The sequence below is a fragment of the Aplidium turbinatum genome, chromosome 5 (assembly GCF_918807975.1).
Source record: "Aplidium turbinatum chromosome 5, kaAplTurb1.1, whole genome shotgun sequence".
NCBI lineage: Eukaryota > Metazoa > Chordata > Ascidiacea > Aplousobranchia > Polyclinidae > Aplidium > Aplidium turbinatum.
The window spans coordinates 6699987-6718963 of NC_137476.1; the positions used below are offsets into that span (position 1 = coordinate 6699987).

The window sequence follows — 18977 nt, forward strand, 5'->3', positions numbered from 1 at the left end:
ATGGACTACGAACTGAACTGCTTATCACCTGCTGTCGTGCTCATCATATATCATCGAACTTTCACATCAACTGCTGTCGTCTCGTCCTCCCTCATCAAAAAAAACTCGAACTAATAGTATGACTCTCGAACATTCATGTCTCGCACAACCCTGCGCGCGCACCGCTTAGCCTATATACTTTTCTGGTTTGCTTCCATGGATGTCAGGTCCTATCTCTTCGGAGTCAGGACATGGACAGCCATGGAAGCTTACCTGCTTGTGTAGCCTACTTAATTTGTCCACCACACTTGTAAATTTTACTATCATTGCATTTTCATTTACAGTTGCGCCCCAGCATTCAATTTCAGTCACTACATCATAACCTAATTATTCGTCATTCACGACGTTTCATCTACGCTTCAACGTCGTTTTGACTGGGGCCAACGTATGTACCGACTGCTGTCTTATATTCGTCATCAGCCATATCTGCAGTGCAGTTATCATAATTCTACTGTTTAGTCTACTTTCAAGTTTTAATATTATTAGCATAATTCAACTGTTTCAAGTTTTATTAATTCATTTCCAATGCGCCTGGCAGCACTCGATTCTTGCATAAAACACGCTAGCATGGCAATATTCGTCTCTTTTTAAATTGACACAACTTGGTGTAGCTCGTCGTTGTCTCGGCTATCTGATGACATCCTCTTGCACGCTGGGTAATCAATAAAGAAACCTTTTTGAGAAGCAACAGTAGTGCTTTGTCCACGTATACAGAATGTTAGTTTAGCCACTTCTGTTACAGCTTTCCACTCTTATTTGTAGATGGAACCTTTTGCAAGAAGCGAGCTTCAGGCTCCTCGTCGATTGTGCCCACGTCATCTATCTTGCCAATGTAATGACGTGTGTTCTCTTTGGTATTAAATTTAACAACAACAAAATCTCCTACAGCAAGTTCTTTGGGATTTTGCTCTTCATTTACACTACTTCCACTCTCTGATGCTGTGTCTGACATATCGTCCAAAGGAACTGCATCATCCTCATCAGAACTTGAGCTTTCATTAAGAGCTAGCACACGTTTTGTGGGGGGTTTCTTTGGCTTTGGTCTAATAATTTTTTGTTTTCTTCTGAGCAATTTTTCCTGCTTTGCACGTCTTTCTTCGTGCTGAATTTTTATTGCCTGTTTTTCTGGAGTCTCTGTGAGAACCCGACTTTTTACTCGTTTCCTTTTGCGTTGAACTCTTGGGGTTTTGCTTGATGGTAATGGAATAACTTCGTTGGGTGGTATGAAACTTTCTGAGGCGTGATATTCCTCGAGATCTTGCAATGAAGATACGGGTAAATGTGTCGCACCTTCAAAGAAATAAGCATTATCAGTTGATCGGTTAGCAATAGTGTTGGGAACTGCGGCCATAACATTAGCTTCATTCACTTCAGGTTGATGGGAGGTACTTGTTTGGGGATTTGGTCTATCACTCAGAAGTGATGGGGCAAAATCTGTGTCTGTGAATATACTTTTGTTAAAAGGATATATTCCTGTAGAGGCAAAGCCAGAAGTGATGTTCCTTGGCGTCATAGCGTTTAAAAAAGCCTCCTTAACGCATTGTGGAATGTCATAAATCCGAAAAGTTTTGTTGTTGTAGGTTCGCATCCATCCATCTACAGCCTGGTTGTAATAGCCTTTAAATGGCCCAAACACTGATTTATCAAGCGGTTGAAGTTTGTGAGAAGTGTGAGGAGGCAAAGTCAGCAATTCAATGCCACTTTTATCAGCAAACTCCACAGCCTCCCAAGAAACGTGAGACTCATGGTTGTCGAGAATTAAGAGGACAGGTTGAGAGGGGGAACAACCACTATGCTTCACAAAATGTTTCAAGTAGACCAAAAATTTTTCTTCGTTAATCCACCCAGATTTGGTACCTTCTCCAATGGATTCTGCTGGTCCATGTCTAACAAATTCCTCCTTATATCTTACTCTTGGAAAGATAAACATGGGGGGAATGGCAACACCTGAAGCACTGACAGCACATACAACTGTTACAAGTTCTCCTCTCTCTGCAGATGTCACAGAACCAACTTGTTTTTTTCCTTTCGTTGTCACGATATGATTTGGTCTTTGCACGGTTGTGACACCTGTTTCATCAAGGTTGTATATTCTACTTGCAGCAAAGTTGTACCTAAAACACAAAACGATACAATGAAGCCTTTTTCAGATCATAAGAATTGCTAAGTACAAAGCAATGTTAGGCTATTGTTACGAGACCTGTCCATAACTCTTCCAAGGTTGTCGAAAAACTCCCCAACAGTTGTTTTGTTGAAAGCTGTCGCTCTTCCTAAAGACGTCGCTTCTGGTTTACGACATGTCAGATGGTGTCTCTCCTTGAAACCTTCAAACCAGTCAATTCCTGCAAAAGTTTATGGGAAAGAATTGAGAGGTGGTGTGTGTTGAGTAATGTCGAAAAAACAAACCAATGTGATCTACAATGTGCTACCGTACACAATTTTCCACACAGAATTAATAAACAAGTTAATCGTGTCTGATTAACGAAACGTCGGAAAATAAATGCAGATTATCACTAAAAACACCTTGTGATAGTTTTGCTTATTTTACACCAGAAGAGCGTATCATGTTATTGAATTAAATGCCTGGTGAACAGTCTCATTCAATTTTTAAACAACATAGGCTTAAAATAAAACAAACCTGCCATCTTAGAAACCACCCAGTTACTTGGCATCTGAATGTTGTTCTTGTCAGCCAAACTGAAAGCCAACTCACGGCATTTGGTGCGTGTGAGTCCGTGAAATCTATCGTCCAGGTCTTTTATGTGCTGTGCGAGCAGACTTTCCAACTCCCAAGGAAACACCAGACTTTTTACCTTCGTTCTATTATAGCCAATGTTTTCTGAGAGTCTACCATTATCAGATCCAGGACGATTGCACTCTTTGTAATAGCGACCTAAAGTGGTCCTGTTAATATGTCTTCTTTTGGCAACTTCTCTGATCGACATTCCATTCTTTATTTCCTCCAAAGCAAGCAACATCTCCTCACGAGTGGCTGATGCGTGGCTTGTAGTTCTAACATGTTTGCGAGGCATAGTGATGGAAATAAAAACTTAAATTCAACTAATGCTTGTAATTTACTGTGGCCAATAGGAATACCCTGTGTAAGCAATTCGCAATATTACTACAGTTAACATAGACTGTATAGCCTATTTATAAGTAGCCAAATGCATACTAAAGCACTAGACTTACAATACATTGACTACTACAGACCGCAAACTATTTCAGAAGAAGCTACTAAAACTTATTTTCTTCTGGGAGGTTTGAGCCACCGGTTCAAACCTCCCGAATCAACTGGTTCAAACCTCCCTGTTGCCACCATTTTAAGAAACTTGTCTAATCAGCTATTAAATCTTTCACTTACAGAGCATTTGCCAGCATCATTAAACACCTTTTAGATAGGACTACTCATGGTAGTATTAACTATTGCCTAAGTAAAACAGCGAAGATGGCATGCAGCTACAAACTGAAATTCCTAAAATTTACTTTTTGCAAGGAAAACAAGTTCTAACCTGCTTGCGCTAAAATCGCTGCTGCTATCGCTCTAACGTAGACATGCTTTGGAATCACTTTACTTCCTCTGTCTACAGACATAGTTACGTCATTTCTACTTTTATGGTATCCGCAATAACAGCCATGGTTCAAACCTCCCAGTGGCTCAAACCTCCCCACTCTCCCCTATAAGCCGCCCACAGTTTGCTGTGATCGATGAATACTGCCTCCACCAAATATGCTGTAGCTTTCTCATTTCTGCTCGGATTCTAACAATTTTACTATCGTTGGATGGCATTATGCTTCATCTACTCGAATGGATTAATTGCCAGTCTGAAGTAGGCATTACATTTATGTAGCGCTAACTTAAACTTTACTATTTTGTACCAATTCTCAGCAATTCATTTTTTACAATAAAAATATCAAACCAACACAAATTAAAAGAGTATGTCTTGGTTTATTCATATGTTAACTTTCACATTTATATCTAATCCACAAAACGAACAATCGTTGTTCAAACGTAACCGCTCGACGAAGCTTTTTTCCAATGCATTTTTCATGGCGATTCGATCGTGGTTCAGTATAAGCCGCCCACAGTTTGCTGTGATCGATGAATACTGCCTCCACCAAATATGCTGTAGCTTTCTCATTTCTGCTCGGATTCTAACAATTTTACTATCGTTGGATGGCATTATGCTTCATCTACTCGAATGGATTAATTGCCAATCTAAAATAGGCATTACATTTATGTAGCGCTAACTTAAACTTTACTATTTTGTACCAATTCTCAGCAATTCATTTATTACAATAAAAATACCAAACCAACACAAATTAAAAGAGTATGTCTTGCTTTATTTACCTAACAACTTTCACGTTTATATGTTATCTAAAAACCGAGAAATCGTTGTTCAAACGTAACCGCTCGACGAAGCTTTTTACCAAAACAATGCAAACACAAAGCGATCAGTTTCGCGTGTTCATTACAAGCCGCCCACAGTTTGATGCGATCGGTGCTAGTGCCTCCACCAAATATGCTGTAGCTTTCTCATTTCTGCTCGGATTTTAACAATTTTACTATCGTTGGATGGCATTATGCTTCATCTACCCGAATGGATTAATTGCCAATCTAAAGTAGGCACTATATTTATGTAGCGCTAACTTAAACTTTACTATTTTGTACCAATTCTCAGCAATTCATTTTTTACAATAAAAATACCAAACCAACACATTTTAAAAGTTGTCGGCAGCCGTGGCCGAGTGCCGTGGCAGCCGGCGGTTAGCGCGTTGGGCTCGCAGTCGAGAGCCTGCATGTTCGACTCCAGCCACCCGCACTTGCTGTTGTTTCTCTGGGCAAGAAACTTTACGATAATTGCCTCTACCCAGTGATCGATTTCGAGTAATGGGTAGTACCAAATTTAAGTCATAAGTAGAGTAGACAACCGGAAAATCAGACATTGCAGTCGGCTGCAGCGTGGGTCAGGTGTATGTCGGAAGGCGTACACCGATGCATAGCGCTCAAGTCCGCTTTCCCGCAATGCAGGATAAAGATAAACAAACAAAAAAGAATAGCCTATGTCTTGCTTTATTCAAATGTTAACTTTCACATTTATATCTAATCCACAAAACGAGAAATCGTTGTTCAAACGTAGCCGCTCGATGAAGCTTTTTTGACAATTTTACTGACGTTGGAAAGCATGATACTGCATCTACCCGAATCAATTGGTTGCATGTCAATTGTTCAACTCCAAGCTATACAGTACATTTATCTAACGCTAATTTAAACTTTACTATTATAACATCAATTACTCCAAAAGTGATATGACATTTGGACAACACCATGAACTCCAAACAAACTTAAGCAATGATATCCATATGCAGACAATAGGCAAAAAGTGTTTACTAATTCCTTTTAATTGAATCTTGCTTGAACATTTTTAATTATTCCAGACATGTTGGATCAATGTGCTTGGCCTACGCAGTTTTTGAAGTCAAGATTCAGTTGGTCAAGCAAAAATAGTAGGCTACACATTTAGCCAAACGCAGCAGCACCACTTTTCAAGATTAAACAATAGAAACCCGTTAATGATGCAGAACTCAGTAGTCTTAACAGCATCAAATTTTACGTCTTGAAGCAGTTTAACATCGCCTGTCTTAATACGAGAAGTAGAATGGGGTGACTTTGGTCCAGTTATGAGACACCGCTTACTTTAGTTTTACAATGGTTCTGGGAGAAAACTTTAATTAACCCATGTTGAGGGCTATCAAGAGCCCTTACATGTTACCAAGTTTGAAGTCATTTGATCCATGCGTAGAGTTAGAAAAAAAAAAAAAACTGTAAGTGGTTTTCACTCCAGTGTTTTAAAAAAACTATAAGCAGTAATCTTTTTTCAAGACATGCTCATTGCCAACCCCAAAAAGGGGTGTCACTGGCCCCTTTCAGAGTTTTTAAAATACTTTCAACAATCAGCACTCGTGATTACGTATCAAATATCAAGTTAATCGAACGAAAATGTACCACTAATATATGGCCTAGCACCTGGTTTCCGTTTGTATTTCCTATAGGCATGTCAATTTTTGAAATATTAATCTGCACTCCATCAAGCCAAAATTGATGAAAATGGATCACTAACACAACTAAAATCCTGTAATAAACGACAAAAAGTGGATTAACATCATACAAAAGTGGCCAAAGTCACACCATATTTTCTACATGTCAAGGGGTGACTATAGCCACCTAGGTGAAAGAAGCAAATGCTCAGCAGCCAAATTACATAATTAATACTGAACCTAGAGCTAAGACCTACTTTCTGTCAATGCTTGGCATACCCAGTATGGTCAGACACTGGCGTGCCAGGTAAAAGTTTGCAAAGTTATTTTTTGGTGTTATTTGGCGGCCATATTGGATCCTCCAGAGTGAACAACTGAATTCACATTTTTCTTAAAAAATTCTGAAAACACACAAAAGAGGATATTTACAAACCTATGAAAATGACCAAAATATTGCAGAAATATTTTAAGTTGCTCAAGTTAACCAGTAACCTTTTTTTTGTTTGGTATAAAGTCGCCCTTGATGGCCAATGTCAACCCATTTTACGGAATGATTTGTTCTTGATGAGAAACATCTGAAGTAGCATCTATCCATGATCGAAAAACGATAGTAAAATTGTTAGAATCCGAGCAGAAATGAGAAAGCTACAGCATATTTGGTGGAGGCACTATTCACTGATCACAGCAAGCTGTGGGCGGCTTGTACTGAACCACGATCGAATCGCCTTGAAAAATGCATTGGAAAAAAGCTTCGTCGAGCGGTTACGTTTGAACAACGATTTCTCGTTTTGTGGATTAGATATAAATGTGAAAGTTAACATTTGAATAAACCAAGACATACTCTTTTAATTTGTGTTAGTTTGGTATTTTTGTTGTAATAAATGAATTACTGAGAATTGGTACAAAATAGTAAAGTTTAAGTTAGCGCTACATAAATGTAATGCCTACTTTAGATTGGCAATTAATCCATTCGAGTAGATGAAGCATAATGCCATCCAACGATAGTAAAATTGTTAGAATCCGAGCAGAAATGAGAAAGCTACAGCATATTTGGTGGAGGCAGTATTCATCGACCACAGCAAACTGTGGGCGGCTTATACTGAACCACGATCGAATCGCCTTGAAAAATGCATTGGAAAAAAGCTTCGTCGAGCGGTTACGTTTGAACAACGATTTCTCGTTTTGTGGATAACATATAAACGTGAAAGTTGTTAGGTTAATAAAACAAGACATAATCTTTTAATTTGTGTTAGTTTGGTATTTTTATTGTTAAAATTGAATTGCTGAGAATTGGTACAAAATAGTAAAGTTTAAGTTAGCGCTACATAAATGTAGTGCCTACTTTAGATTGGCAATTAATCCATTCGGGTAGATGAAGCATAATGCCATCCAACGATGGTAAAATTGTTAGAATCCAAGCAGAAATGAGAAAACTACAGCATATTTAGTGGAGGCACTATTCACCGATCGCATCAAACTGTGGGCGGCTTGTAATGAACACTCGAAACTGATCGCTTTGTGTTTGCATTGTTTTGGTAAAAAGCTTCGTCGAGCGGTTACGTTTGAACAACGATTGCTCGTTTTGTGGATTAGATATAAATGTGAAAGTTAACATATGAATAAACCAAGACATACTCTTTTAATTTGTGTTGGTTTGGTATTTTTATTGTAAAAAATAAATTGCTGAGAATTGGTACAAAATAGTAAAGTTTAAGTTAGCGCTAGATCAATATAATGCCTACTTTAAACTTGCATTTAATGAATTCGGATAGATGCAGTATCGTGCATTCCAACGATGGTAAAATTTCTCAAATCCGAGCAGAAATGAGAAAGCTACAGCATATTTGGTGGAGGCAGTATTCATCGATCACAGCAAACTGTGGGCGGCTTAGCCTACTGAACCACGATCGAATCGCCTTGAAAAATGCATTGGAAAAAAGCTTCGTCGAGCGGTTACGTTTGAACAACGATTGCTCGTTTTGTAGATAACATATAAACGTGAAAGTTGTTAGGTTAATAAAACAAGACATACTCTTTTAATTTGTGTTGGTTTGGTATTTTTATTGTTAAAATTAAATTGCTGAGAATTGTTACAAAATAGTAAAGTTTAAGTTAGCGCTACATAAATATAGTGCCTACTTTAGATTGGCAATTAATCCATTCGGGTAGATGAAGCATAATGCCATCCAACGATAGTAAAATTGTTAAAATCCGAGCAGAAATAAGAAAGCTACAGCATGTTTGGTGGAGGCAGTATTCTAGATCAATAATAATGCCTACAAATATTTAAAAATCAATAGGCATTCTGCTTTTACTTCTATTCCGCGTTTTTGCACCCTTCCTAAAAGTAGTTGCGTTTTTTTGCATGACGTCACAGATTTTTGTGACGTCACTAACCAAGGCGGCCGATCCTAAACCAGCACCTTAATTTGTTTCTTTTTGCAGGGGGATACACTTTTTCAGACACTAGGTCTCGTACTTTGTATTTTCAAAAGCCTGTGGTATGACAAGAAGCATATTTTTGTCACCTTCTTAGAAAATCTCATGTAAAGTCTTGTGTTTAATCGATAAACTTTTTTTTGTCAAGTCCAATTTCACCCCTTCATTCCAGAGAAATTAGGGGTGACTTTGGACAATGCTACATGGTGCATTTTAACGTTTCTATTAGTTACAGTTATCTAAATTTCTCGAGTACTGGTACAAATAATAGTTAATCAAAATGGTTAGAAAGTATAATAAAGAAAATGATGCCAGAGGATATAGCAACGACAATGAAATATGCCAGAGCAGAAAGACGTATCTGCTATCGACGTTGAGCAAGTGGCAATGTTTTTGCCTATGCCAGTATCCATTATTAATGGCACCAGAGCGGAATTACAATTTCATACAAATTTGCATGACTATGCAAGCAAACTTAGATAAACAAAGGAACACAGGATTGAATCTTTTGCAAGTGCTTTTTTTAATATAAATATCATGTGTTTTTCGTTTTGTATGTTTGGTTGTTTTTTGTTAAATTAGGTAGCTTTTCGTTTTGTATGTAAAAATTTTCTTCTCATGATTGCATTTGGTAGTATGTCTTGTTAGCCTTCAAGTGAGGTGTACTTTTCTATCAAACAAATTTGCAATTTTCTTCAAATGGTCGCATTTCTTCTGTATCTTTTTTGCCTTCAAGTTAGGTACCCTACGGTAATATTTCTTCATATGATTGCATTTCTTGCTGTTTTGCTTACAGTGAAAACATTTTGTTGCCTTCAGTTGAGTTGAAATACATTTAAAAATCACACAACTGTCCAATGTCACCCCTTTATCAGCTTTGCTTTGGACAATACAGCTTGCTAAACAATGATTTCATATACAACATCAAGCTGTCCAAAGTAACCCCAATCAGTGGGGTGACTTTGGACAGCAGTAAATCAAAAAAATAATCATTTTCTGCAATAACCTGGTTTAGTTAACACATACTAGCATGTAACTTGGTTCTGGACTTTCATTTTTCAAATGTTTTTACAATGTTCCTGCAAATGGTTTCAAAGTTATTGTCAAATATCTCTCAAATCTGTCCAAAGTCACCCCATTCTACGGTAATGAAATGTGGTAGTGTTGTTTGCTATCACATCTCATATGTTTGCAGAAAACTTTATGTGCAAAAAAGGAATTAGAGACAACAAATACCAGTAACCTTCTGATATTATATTCTACTTATTGCATTTTCTGTATTGCAGATAAGTGACTTAAAACAACAAAGCAGTTACCGTAGTTGATGATGACCAGTTGTGATTCATTTCTGTTGCTGGTGAATCAAATTTCTGCAGATTTATATGATTACACAACTTCCTTAAAAAACGTTTTAACAATTGTTGGTGCTTGGTATACACTTCGTTTTACTATCAACCTAGGTTCCAATATTGTATCATGCCTGAATGATTTGAGAAAGGTATCACAAAAGAAAAATTTTATCAAGAGTTATGGACCATGGGCTGTTATCACAGGTAGTAATCTTTATGAAGCAATAGTGAGTGGACTATAACCTCAGATGTTATGGTTACACTGAATAGTAACAACTGTACTATCATTGCTTCAAATTATGTAAATGAACATTGATGTGTTTTTTATATAAAGACACACATGTCATTTGAGCTGTTCATATTAATGTTTCGTTTTGACATCTCTCAGAAGATACTTTGCATTTGACACTAAAGTGTTTTGATATTTCATGGATTAACAATTTAACATGTTTACTAATTTTTTTATGAATGCACCTCACTTTACATGTTTTCTACTTTATTCTATTTTTTGTGTTGCATGTAATACATGTTTTTATACTGTTCTTCTGAGTACTTGTATGACTATTGCAGGTTGTACATCAGGTATTGGAAGTGCCTTTGCATCAGAACTGGCTTCAAGGGGACTCAATATAGTGCTTGTAGCAAGGAATTCTGATTTACTGCATGAAAGAGCAAAGTATGATTGAGTTAGTTATGTGTAACATTGTTGGAAACTTTAAAAGTTCCAAACTAGCAAGAAATTTTAAAGAATGAACATCTTTATATTCATAAACATTGAATTAATAAGCTTAGCGATCGACAGTATGCTACACATATATTATTATTAATTACAATTGTAGTGTACAGTGTACCTTGATACTGAATATTTTATTTATATATATATATATTATGTTTTTTTTACATAATGTTTTATTTTTTATGGTTTTGTTGAATTATTTCAGATATCTTGAAACTATGTATGGTGTGAACACAATGATAGTCAAGCATGATTTCAATGACAAATCCATTTCTTTGTCAAAAGAAATAATTGCACTTTTAAATAAACTTGATATAGGTATCCTGATTAATAATGTTGGAATTCACTACGATTATCCAATGGAATTCAGTGATGTGAGTCATTGTTTGTCATTTATTGAGTTGAGTAAATTTTATTTAACTATCTTTTTGTAGATGTCTGTTATGTTAGGCATATATGATATTGTTTTTCATTGTAATGGTCAGAAATAAAAACAAACTGCAGAGGAGGGTGACTAGTAACTAGTCCTCACTCCCTTTGGTCGACGATGCTTTACATATGAGAGTGGGAGCTCCTGATGTGGGCTTGCTCAGTGAAGACAAGTCGGCCATTGTGTTCTGTCAGAAACAACTTAGGTTAGTGGTACCGTACCAAAATAGAGCGAAATCCCAAAAACAAATTCAGATTTTTCATGATACAAACATGCTTTTTGAGTGATTTGTCTCAATCAAGTCTTTTGCACTTCAGATTCATTGGTGTTTTGTGTGCCTAAGTTGTAGCCTAGCTGACGATGTCATATTTTGTCAGGTGGATATTGAACGAGTGGATGCCCTAGTGCAAGTTAACATTGCATCTACAGTCGCAATGACCCGTCTTGTACTGCCAGGAATGAAATTACGGAAGAGGGGTTTAATAGTTAATTTATCATCATCAGCTTCACAAATGACTTTTCCATTAATTTCACTCTACTCTTCATCCAAAGTAAACCATTTTTACTGCATTGCTTTTATTTTGCCAACTAGTTTAATAATTCTTTATTAGAACTTGTTGCATTTATTGGAAAACTAGGCCTGTACAGAAGTAGGCCTATACAGTACTGGGCAAATTAATAGCCATTTTACTTTTGAAATTAAAATTTGTGGCAAAAATTCTAAAATGAGGTGGTAAGAGTTTATATTGGTTAATACAATACAATAATATTATACAATCGTCGTTCATACTCTTACAAAAATGCATTATTCACAAATATACAAAAATGAAAGTTGTTCTTGATTTTTGCGCTGCACAATAGTCTACAGTCAGCAGTTGTAATTACATGGATTTAAGTCCTTATAAAAAGGGACAAATGAAGGTGTTGTTGATGACCACTAGTTTAAAACAAAACGTACTTGCAAGAACCAAAATGTCTCCACTCACACTATTGATCAAATTAAAAGGAAACTGAAAGATGGTGAAGGTAAGTGTAAGAAAATGCAAAACCTCACCCAGGCTTGACAGGAAGATAGTAAAGATGTTTTTGATGAAAATAGGAGTCATTTTAAGAAAATTTTAATAGTTTTAGCCTGTTAGGGATTCTTAATTCCCAGAAAGGTCATTGGAAAATGATGTAAAGTTGTCTGAAAGCATATCAACCCAGAAAAATGCCTTGCCTGACTCAGAAGATGAAAGCCTCTCATCATTTATGGATAATTGGATATGCAGGCAAATACTGGGCTGTACAGGATTGAGAGCAGGTACAGTATGCGGTGTTTATTTACACACTGTATATTAAACCAACAACAATGTTTGTTCTTCTGAGGTATATATTTTCTGATGAATATCTGACTCGAGCTTTTTTGGATAACAGAGTTCAAACAGTAATGAAACTGTCAATTGCAGTAGAGTTTCAACCTGTCTGTACAAGTAAAATCTTCCCTACAAAAATAATGGTGTGGAGTGCTATTTCCATTCGTGGTCTCAGCGAATTGTTTACTGTTAAAGGAAGTATGAATGCAGCAAAGTACATATATAATAAGATATTGAACTCACTTGAAGCCAGAAATCAAAAAGTAGTATGAACATTGGACATAAGCCACGCATACTACAAGATTCAGCCCTTCTACTATACTGCAAAGAAGGTTCATGATTGTATAAATAAAAAAAACACACAAAGGTACTGCCATGGCCTGGTAATATACCCGATATGAATCCTTTTAGAAGCATACTGGACATTTTGAAGAATGGAATGTATGATGTTGTAAATTTAACTCATCTAACATGTGTGTGTATAAACATATAACATCTCTGTGTTTCTTTCAAAAGACTGATCTTTGCCGCGTCCAATCATCAACACACTCCTCTCAAAGGAGCAAGCTTGGTTCTGGCGTGGAAAATCAACCTTAGAGCAGGTCACACTCTTGACCGAAGACATCGAAAATTGCTTTTTTAAGGCGAAAAAGAAAGCTTCCGCTGTTTTTTTTTACAACTCAGACTATGCTACCGCATGGCACCACGGCCTTACTTGCAAGCTGCTTCGCCTGTTTTCAGACCGATATGGAACTTGTCAGAAATTGAAGCTTTACACTCGCCACCGGCAACTCACGGCTAAGCAGACTGAGATGCCTGAAAAATGGCATCCCACCGGGATCATTCCTAGTTCCACTTCTCTTTAACATGTACAGTTATACACCCACGACCTGGCAATTCTCCACTCCACAAAGTCGTGGGAAAGCCTAGAAGACACCCTGAGCCAGAACATTAAAACCCTCTCAGCTTATCTTCAGAACTGGCGACTGAAACTCAGCGAAACCAAAACTGTGGCAACAGCTTCCCATCTACATAACCAGGAAGCTGATCGTGAGCTGAATATCCTAAACAACGGAAAGTCATTGTCCTTCTGCCCCAAATCAAAATACCTCAGGGTGACATTACACAGATTGCTCACGTACCGCCACCATTTGGTGTCACTGAGCAAGAAACTCACATCGTGCGCTGTTCTGCTCAAGTGCATAGCAGGCTCTAGCTGGGAAGCGATGACTAACACTTTGCGTATAGCAGCACTCACCCCAGTCTACTTTTTAGCAGAGTACTGTGCACTTGTTTGGTGCCGCAATGCTCACTGTCATCAACAGTGCTCTACCCACAGTGACCGGATGTCTGCATCCCACACCATTGGACAATCTTCCCATTCTAGCTGGCATTCAACCCGCTTTTCGTTGTGAAGAAGCCACTCTGTCTCTCGGTAGACGGCATTGTAGCCCAACCATCTTCTCCATTCCAAGATCTATGCTCCCCCAAGAGAGCACACCATCGACTGAAATCAAGACTTCATTTGTGACAAGCACCCAGTACCCAGTGACCATCCCTGATGCCGACACCCGTCCTAACGGCCTGACACTACAAAAACAGGTGTGGTTGCACCTCTAGCGTCTCCGTACGGGCGTCGGGTTTTTTGTTCAACCGTGTACCATGGCCACCTGAAGATGCGGCCTGATTTGTCACATTTTGCAGATTTTGATTACAGCTACTGCTTGTGTTTGACTGACATTTTTTGAGATGTTTTTACTTTTTGCGGCTTCCTAATGAAATAAAACTTTTTTGTTGCCTTGGGGAAGCAATAGCAAATGAGAAAAAGCAAGTTGAAAAACGCAAAATCAGACTGTTATTGAAAATTAACAGTCTGACTAAAATTTTCGAAATCAAATTTTCTTTGTTCTTCAACATGTAAGAATGTTAAAACCTCTTGTGTCATCTGAGGAAAAGAATAAAGAAAGCGTAAAAATATAATTTTTAGAAAAATTTATTCAAACGTTCGCCCAAAGTTAGAAAAACCTGGACATTTCTGCAAAATGTGACAAATCAGGCCGTATCTTTAGATGGCCATGCGTGTACCAACGGGGAATGGCTTCTTTACTTGTGAATGTGGTACTGATGAACAGACCGCAGACCACATCATCAACGATTGCACCATCTTCAAGCCACCTACCGGTAATGGAGTGGAAGGTCTGCTTATCTTGGATGATGAAACAAAAGATTGTCTGCTCTCTAGTAGCTTTCCAGCTTAATCCGGGGTGGTAAAAGGATAGACTCTCGACCCCGGAGGCTCACACGACGACGACGAGCAGAAAAAATTTAAGATTTTGTGTAGAACCTTGAAAAGTGGTATGCTTGAAAGAATTGCCCGCTAAAGATGGCTAAACGAAGTATTGAAATCCTTTTTTTGTCATTTCATAAGGATTTAATAAATATTAGTTTGTATAGATATTTATCGAATGAGAATAAATAAAAATTTGCATTTTTTTACAAAAATGGCTAATAATTTGTCCAGTACTTTATTTGCTATGAACAGATTAACAATTTTTTATTTTTCCTATTTGTGACAAATTTTTTTCGTTAAATTTGGCTAATGTTTCAAATTAGTGTGGAAGTTTTATACATTCGACTGTAAGTCTAGGGCTTAAAGGCACTATTCCGTTCTTTCATAGTATTTCTTAAAAATCTTGTTTAACCTTCAGGTAATGCTTATGCGATTAGAGATGACGAAGTATTCCTGGCTTCGTGCTGTGGTGCCCTATGCGCAGAGCATTTTTACGAATGGATGATCTCAGCAGATTAGCTCTTTCCATAAATGAGAATGCATATCAACGCCCCTGGGCAACCGTGTGGTCGATATATGCGCGGTAGAGAAGATATATACTCATTTAGCTCAAAACAACCGTCTTGTCATACCACTGTAGACGTGCAATAGATTGAGTTGTTGTGTTGGCTATGTTTGGTCTTTACTAGCCCATATCTCTTCATATATTTTAAAACCGGAGTCATTTATGCAGAAATTTATGGATCATTTTTCTCAATGTTTATACGAAGAAGTTAGAGGCTATCAAGTTCACGTGCAGTCGTTAGTTCCATCTTATATCCGCACAAGAATGACCGAGTTTTCTCCTTCCCTACAAAGTCTAAGTATATTTTCTCCAACGCCAGAGACGTACGTAAAGCATGCCGTCCGAACATTTGGCCACTATAAGGTGAATGCAGGATATTTTCCACATACTATCCAGGTGAGAGACTTTTTGTATGTGGTTCTGTGCGTTATTTGATCAAATTGGACGTTACTTTAGCATAAAGTTGTATCAAGACCAACACAGCTTTGTTGACTTTCTGGCTGAGATGAGATGTATTGCATTCAAGGCAGCTCTATGTAATCACATTTGTCTGCAGATTGTCGCAAAAAGATACATTTTGCAGTGTAGTTTGCGTGACTTTCACTGATTTTAATGTGTCATTGACATGAGTTGGATAATATGTAGGTTTGTTTAATAGGTCTTATCAATTGCAGTCCCAAATCATCTTTCACGTTAACTCTCCACAATTTAAGAAATTTTGTAAAGTAAACAAGTTCTTGATTTACCGTTCCATCCCCAGTTGCCGTGTCTTGATTTTTCTCATGATTATGAGCAGCAAGCTGCTCTAAAGAGCCCCGGCACGCAACTTTGCAAAAGGTACCATAAAAATCCCCTATGCTGCAACTTTGCCAATATATTTTGACCAATCAGAGCGGGTTTCATTCATTCAATCATTATCAAAAAAAAAATCTTGTATGCCAACTACAGTAGAATTCGTCTATAACGGCACCTCTAGGGGATTTGCAAAAACTGACGTTATAGCCGAATTGACGTTATAGACGAACTACCGCAAACTATTCCACAACTGTCTTTTGAACCATAGGCATACGAAGCCGAGCAACGTGACCAAGTTTAACATCTTCAAGTTTATTACATTTACATAAACATAAAACTACGTAACAAATTAAGTATCGAACGTTTTCGACATCACAAGATGTCCTCTTCAGGAATAATATACATACAAATTAACTACATCTGAAAAAAATACAATGGTTAACTAAATCTATAAACAGAAAAAGACAAAAACTGCACAGTACTTCTGACTAGCTCAAACTCAACGACATAGGCTCCACGAGAATCAAAGGTAACTGCATCAAAAGGTGTTAAACAGATCACATGATATGATAGAAAGGCAAGGTGCGAAAAAACTAATTTTAAAATACAGAGAGCAAGAAAGACGAGCCGCAAGCATACAATTGTCTGTTCAAAAGTGGATTGTGACGTTTTATGTACAAGGCTTCCAAGATCTTAGTTTGATACTCAAGATCTTAGTTTGATACCCTTTCTACCATATCATGTGATCTGTTTAACACCTTTTGATGCAGTTACCTTTGATTCTCGTGGAGCTTATGTCGTTGAGTAAAGGGAAGACATTTTGCAAGCAGCAGCGCTAACTGGATTAAAAGACTGACCGTTCGTGGTGAAGGTGATGGCTTAAAGTGACGTTATAAACGACCAAAGACATCTGGGGACCAATAAAGGGTGCTGTTACATGCGAATTGACGTTATAGGCGATGCTGTTGTAGCCGAACTACAATGTATGTAAACGATAGGAATTCTGCCGGGCCGAGCGAAATGTGACGTAATAGGCGAATTGACGTTATAAACGAAGCCGTTATAGGCGAATTCTACTGTAATAGCATAATCTTTTTGTAGAGCAAGAAAAAAAGGTTAACCGGCAACACGTCACTGTCGTCTGACATTTTTTTTACTTAAAAATGTAGTAACCTTTTGTGATAACTATCACGCTCTACTAATCATGCCGCTCTGATAAGTCAAATTTCAAACTTAGGGGATTTTCTTATGGTACCTTTTGTAAAGTAGCGCCAGGCCCTTCTAAATTTCATGGCCTGCTGAACTGATTCTCAGTTGCAACACCTACGCTATTGAACTTGACGTTCCCTTTCATGCTCATCTCTACAAAACACTGATTGTACCTTGTTGCTATCATAGTCTTAACTGAGGTACTATGTTCACAGATGGCCATGCTGCAGTTAACTCCATACCGCATTGCCATGTTGCAAAGTATCTGGTTTCACCGCCGCCTAAATAAGGAAGGCGCTTTGAAGAAAAAAGATGATTAATTTCAGTGGCGGCTCGTGGTATTTATAGCAGGGGGTGCTGCAACCGGAAGTAGCCTATACGTGAAAGAGCGAGCGCCAAAGGCGCGATGCCAAGGGGTCTAGGGACATGACCCCCATAAAATTTTACCTTATTTTAGTGGTATTTTATGAATTCTGAGGCTATTTGAGCACTTAATTTCCTGATGTTCATCAAGTTTAAATAGGCTGTTTTAGCATGTGACCTTTGGCCTTAACTTATTATCGTAAGTTAACAATGAACCTAGGTTACATTTAGTTTATAAAAAATCCACCAGGTTTGGTAGCCTAACTACAAAAATTTATTGGTAGAGCTTTTCTTAAATTTAATTTAACAACACTAATGAAAACCTAGTCTAAGCTTTATCTTTTTGTGCAGAAAGCAAAGCACATTAGTCTAACCATGTAACAGCATCAGTCGCAGCCACCTAATATCGTGCTTGAAAACAACAGTATTTGCAACAGTAGCTAGCCTGACCACGTGACCAGCAACTGCAAAATTTGCAGTTCAAAATTGTGGGATTTGAAGCAACCTCAGCCAAAATATGACGTCACAATTTCTCTTTGTTCTTCTTTTATAAGATCGCAACTGCAGGGCTTGCAGTTCAGAGCTGCCAAATACAAAACTTAAAAAATCATCATATTTTTTAAATCTCAGAAATTATGAAACTTCCAGTCGGTAGGATCTATAGAGAACACGAAAAAAAACGTTAAATTAATAAAAAAAATAAAATACTGAAATGTGCAGGGGGTGCTGCAGTTTTGCAGTTTCTATGGACGAGCCGCCACTGATTAATTTGTTCTGGGATCCACTTATCGTCAGCGGATGTTTATTAAAATTATCGTTTTCTAAACATTTTTCCTTGCTTTGTTTTTGTCCAATTAATTGTGCCTTGGAATGTAGGTAGGCGTCATTTTCAAATTGATTCGTGTGCAATAAAATTAAAAACATTTTGATTCCTGTAAATGCAGTCACATGATTTAGAAAAGAGGCATTGTTATTGATTACCACATCGGTGCATTGTGATCCTATGCAACGTTTAATAACTTAGCTACGTTACTTTTGGCTAAACGTGGGATATAAAGCAGAACGTTTTTCTTTCAAGTTGCAAGAATTTTCATAGACAACGCAAGTACGTAGTTATTTGATTGGTTTGTATCTTTATCCTTGGACTGACAAAGCCTCTAAACCACTGACTCAGGACCGGTTACCGAGATTTCCAGAGAGTGAAGTCGTCTGAATTAATCCATCCACTGGGTGCTGGTGAATGGAAAACAATCCTGAAAGCAGTTCAGTTTGTTTTTATGCGTTGCTCAAGCGCACACCCCGAGCGCCGCTTAACCGGTTTGTTTGTGTACAAAGTCGGGCGCTTTACTATAGCTAACGGGGTAGGGCTGA

The 18977-nt window shown here is 37.7% G+C and overlaps 1 protein-coding gene across 1 annotated transcript; it reads left to right on the top strand.

The window, feature by feature from the left end:
- The first annotated feature begins 9804 nt into the window (after nt 1–9804).
- On the top strand, nt 9805–18827 carry LOC145770270 (inactive hydroxysteroid dehydrogenase-like protein 1). The gene is made up of 6 exons (XM_082581867.1): nt 9805–10067; nt 10434–10539; nt 10805–10973; nt 11407–11580; nt 15408–15635; nt 17459–18827. Exons 1-6 carry the CDS (start codon nt 9839–9841, stop codon nt 17561–17563), a joined length of 1011 nt encoding a protein of 336 aa, XP_082437993.1. The 5' UTR covers nt 9805–9838; the 3' UTR covers nt 17564–18827.
- The last annotated feature ends 150 nt before the right edge of the window (nt 18828–18977 follow it).

What these genes read in the sequence shown, in the direction of transcription:
- LOC145770270 (XM_082581867.1), top strand. Translation starts at nt 9,839, where the DNA reads ATGATGACCAGTTGTGATTCATTTCTGTTGCTGGTGAATCAAATTTCT. An exon ending in ACCATGGGCTGTTATCACAG is followed by an intron (nt 10,068 to 10,433) that starts GTAGTAATCTTT and finishes TGACTATTGCAG; the next exon opens with GTTGTACATCAGGTATTGGA. An exon ending in ATCCAATGGAATTCAGTGAT is followed by an intron (nt 10,974 to 11,406) that starts GTGAGTCATTGT and finishes ATATTTTGTCAG; the next exon opens with GTGGATATTGAACGAGTGGA.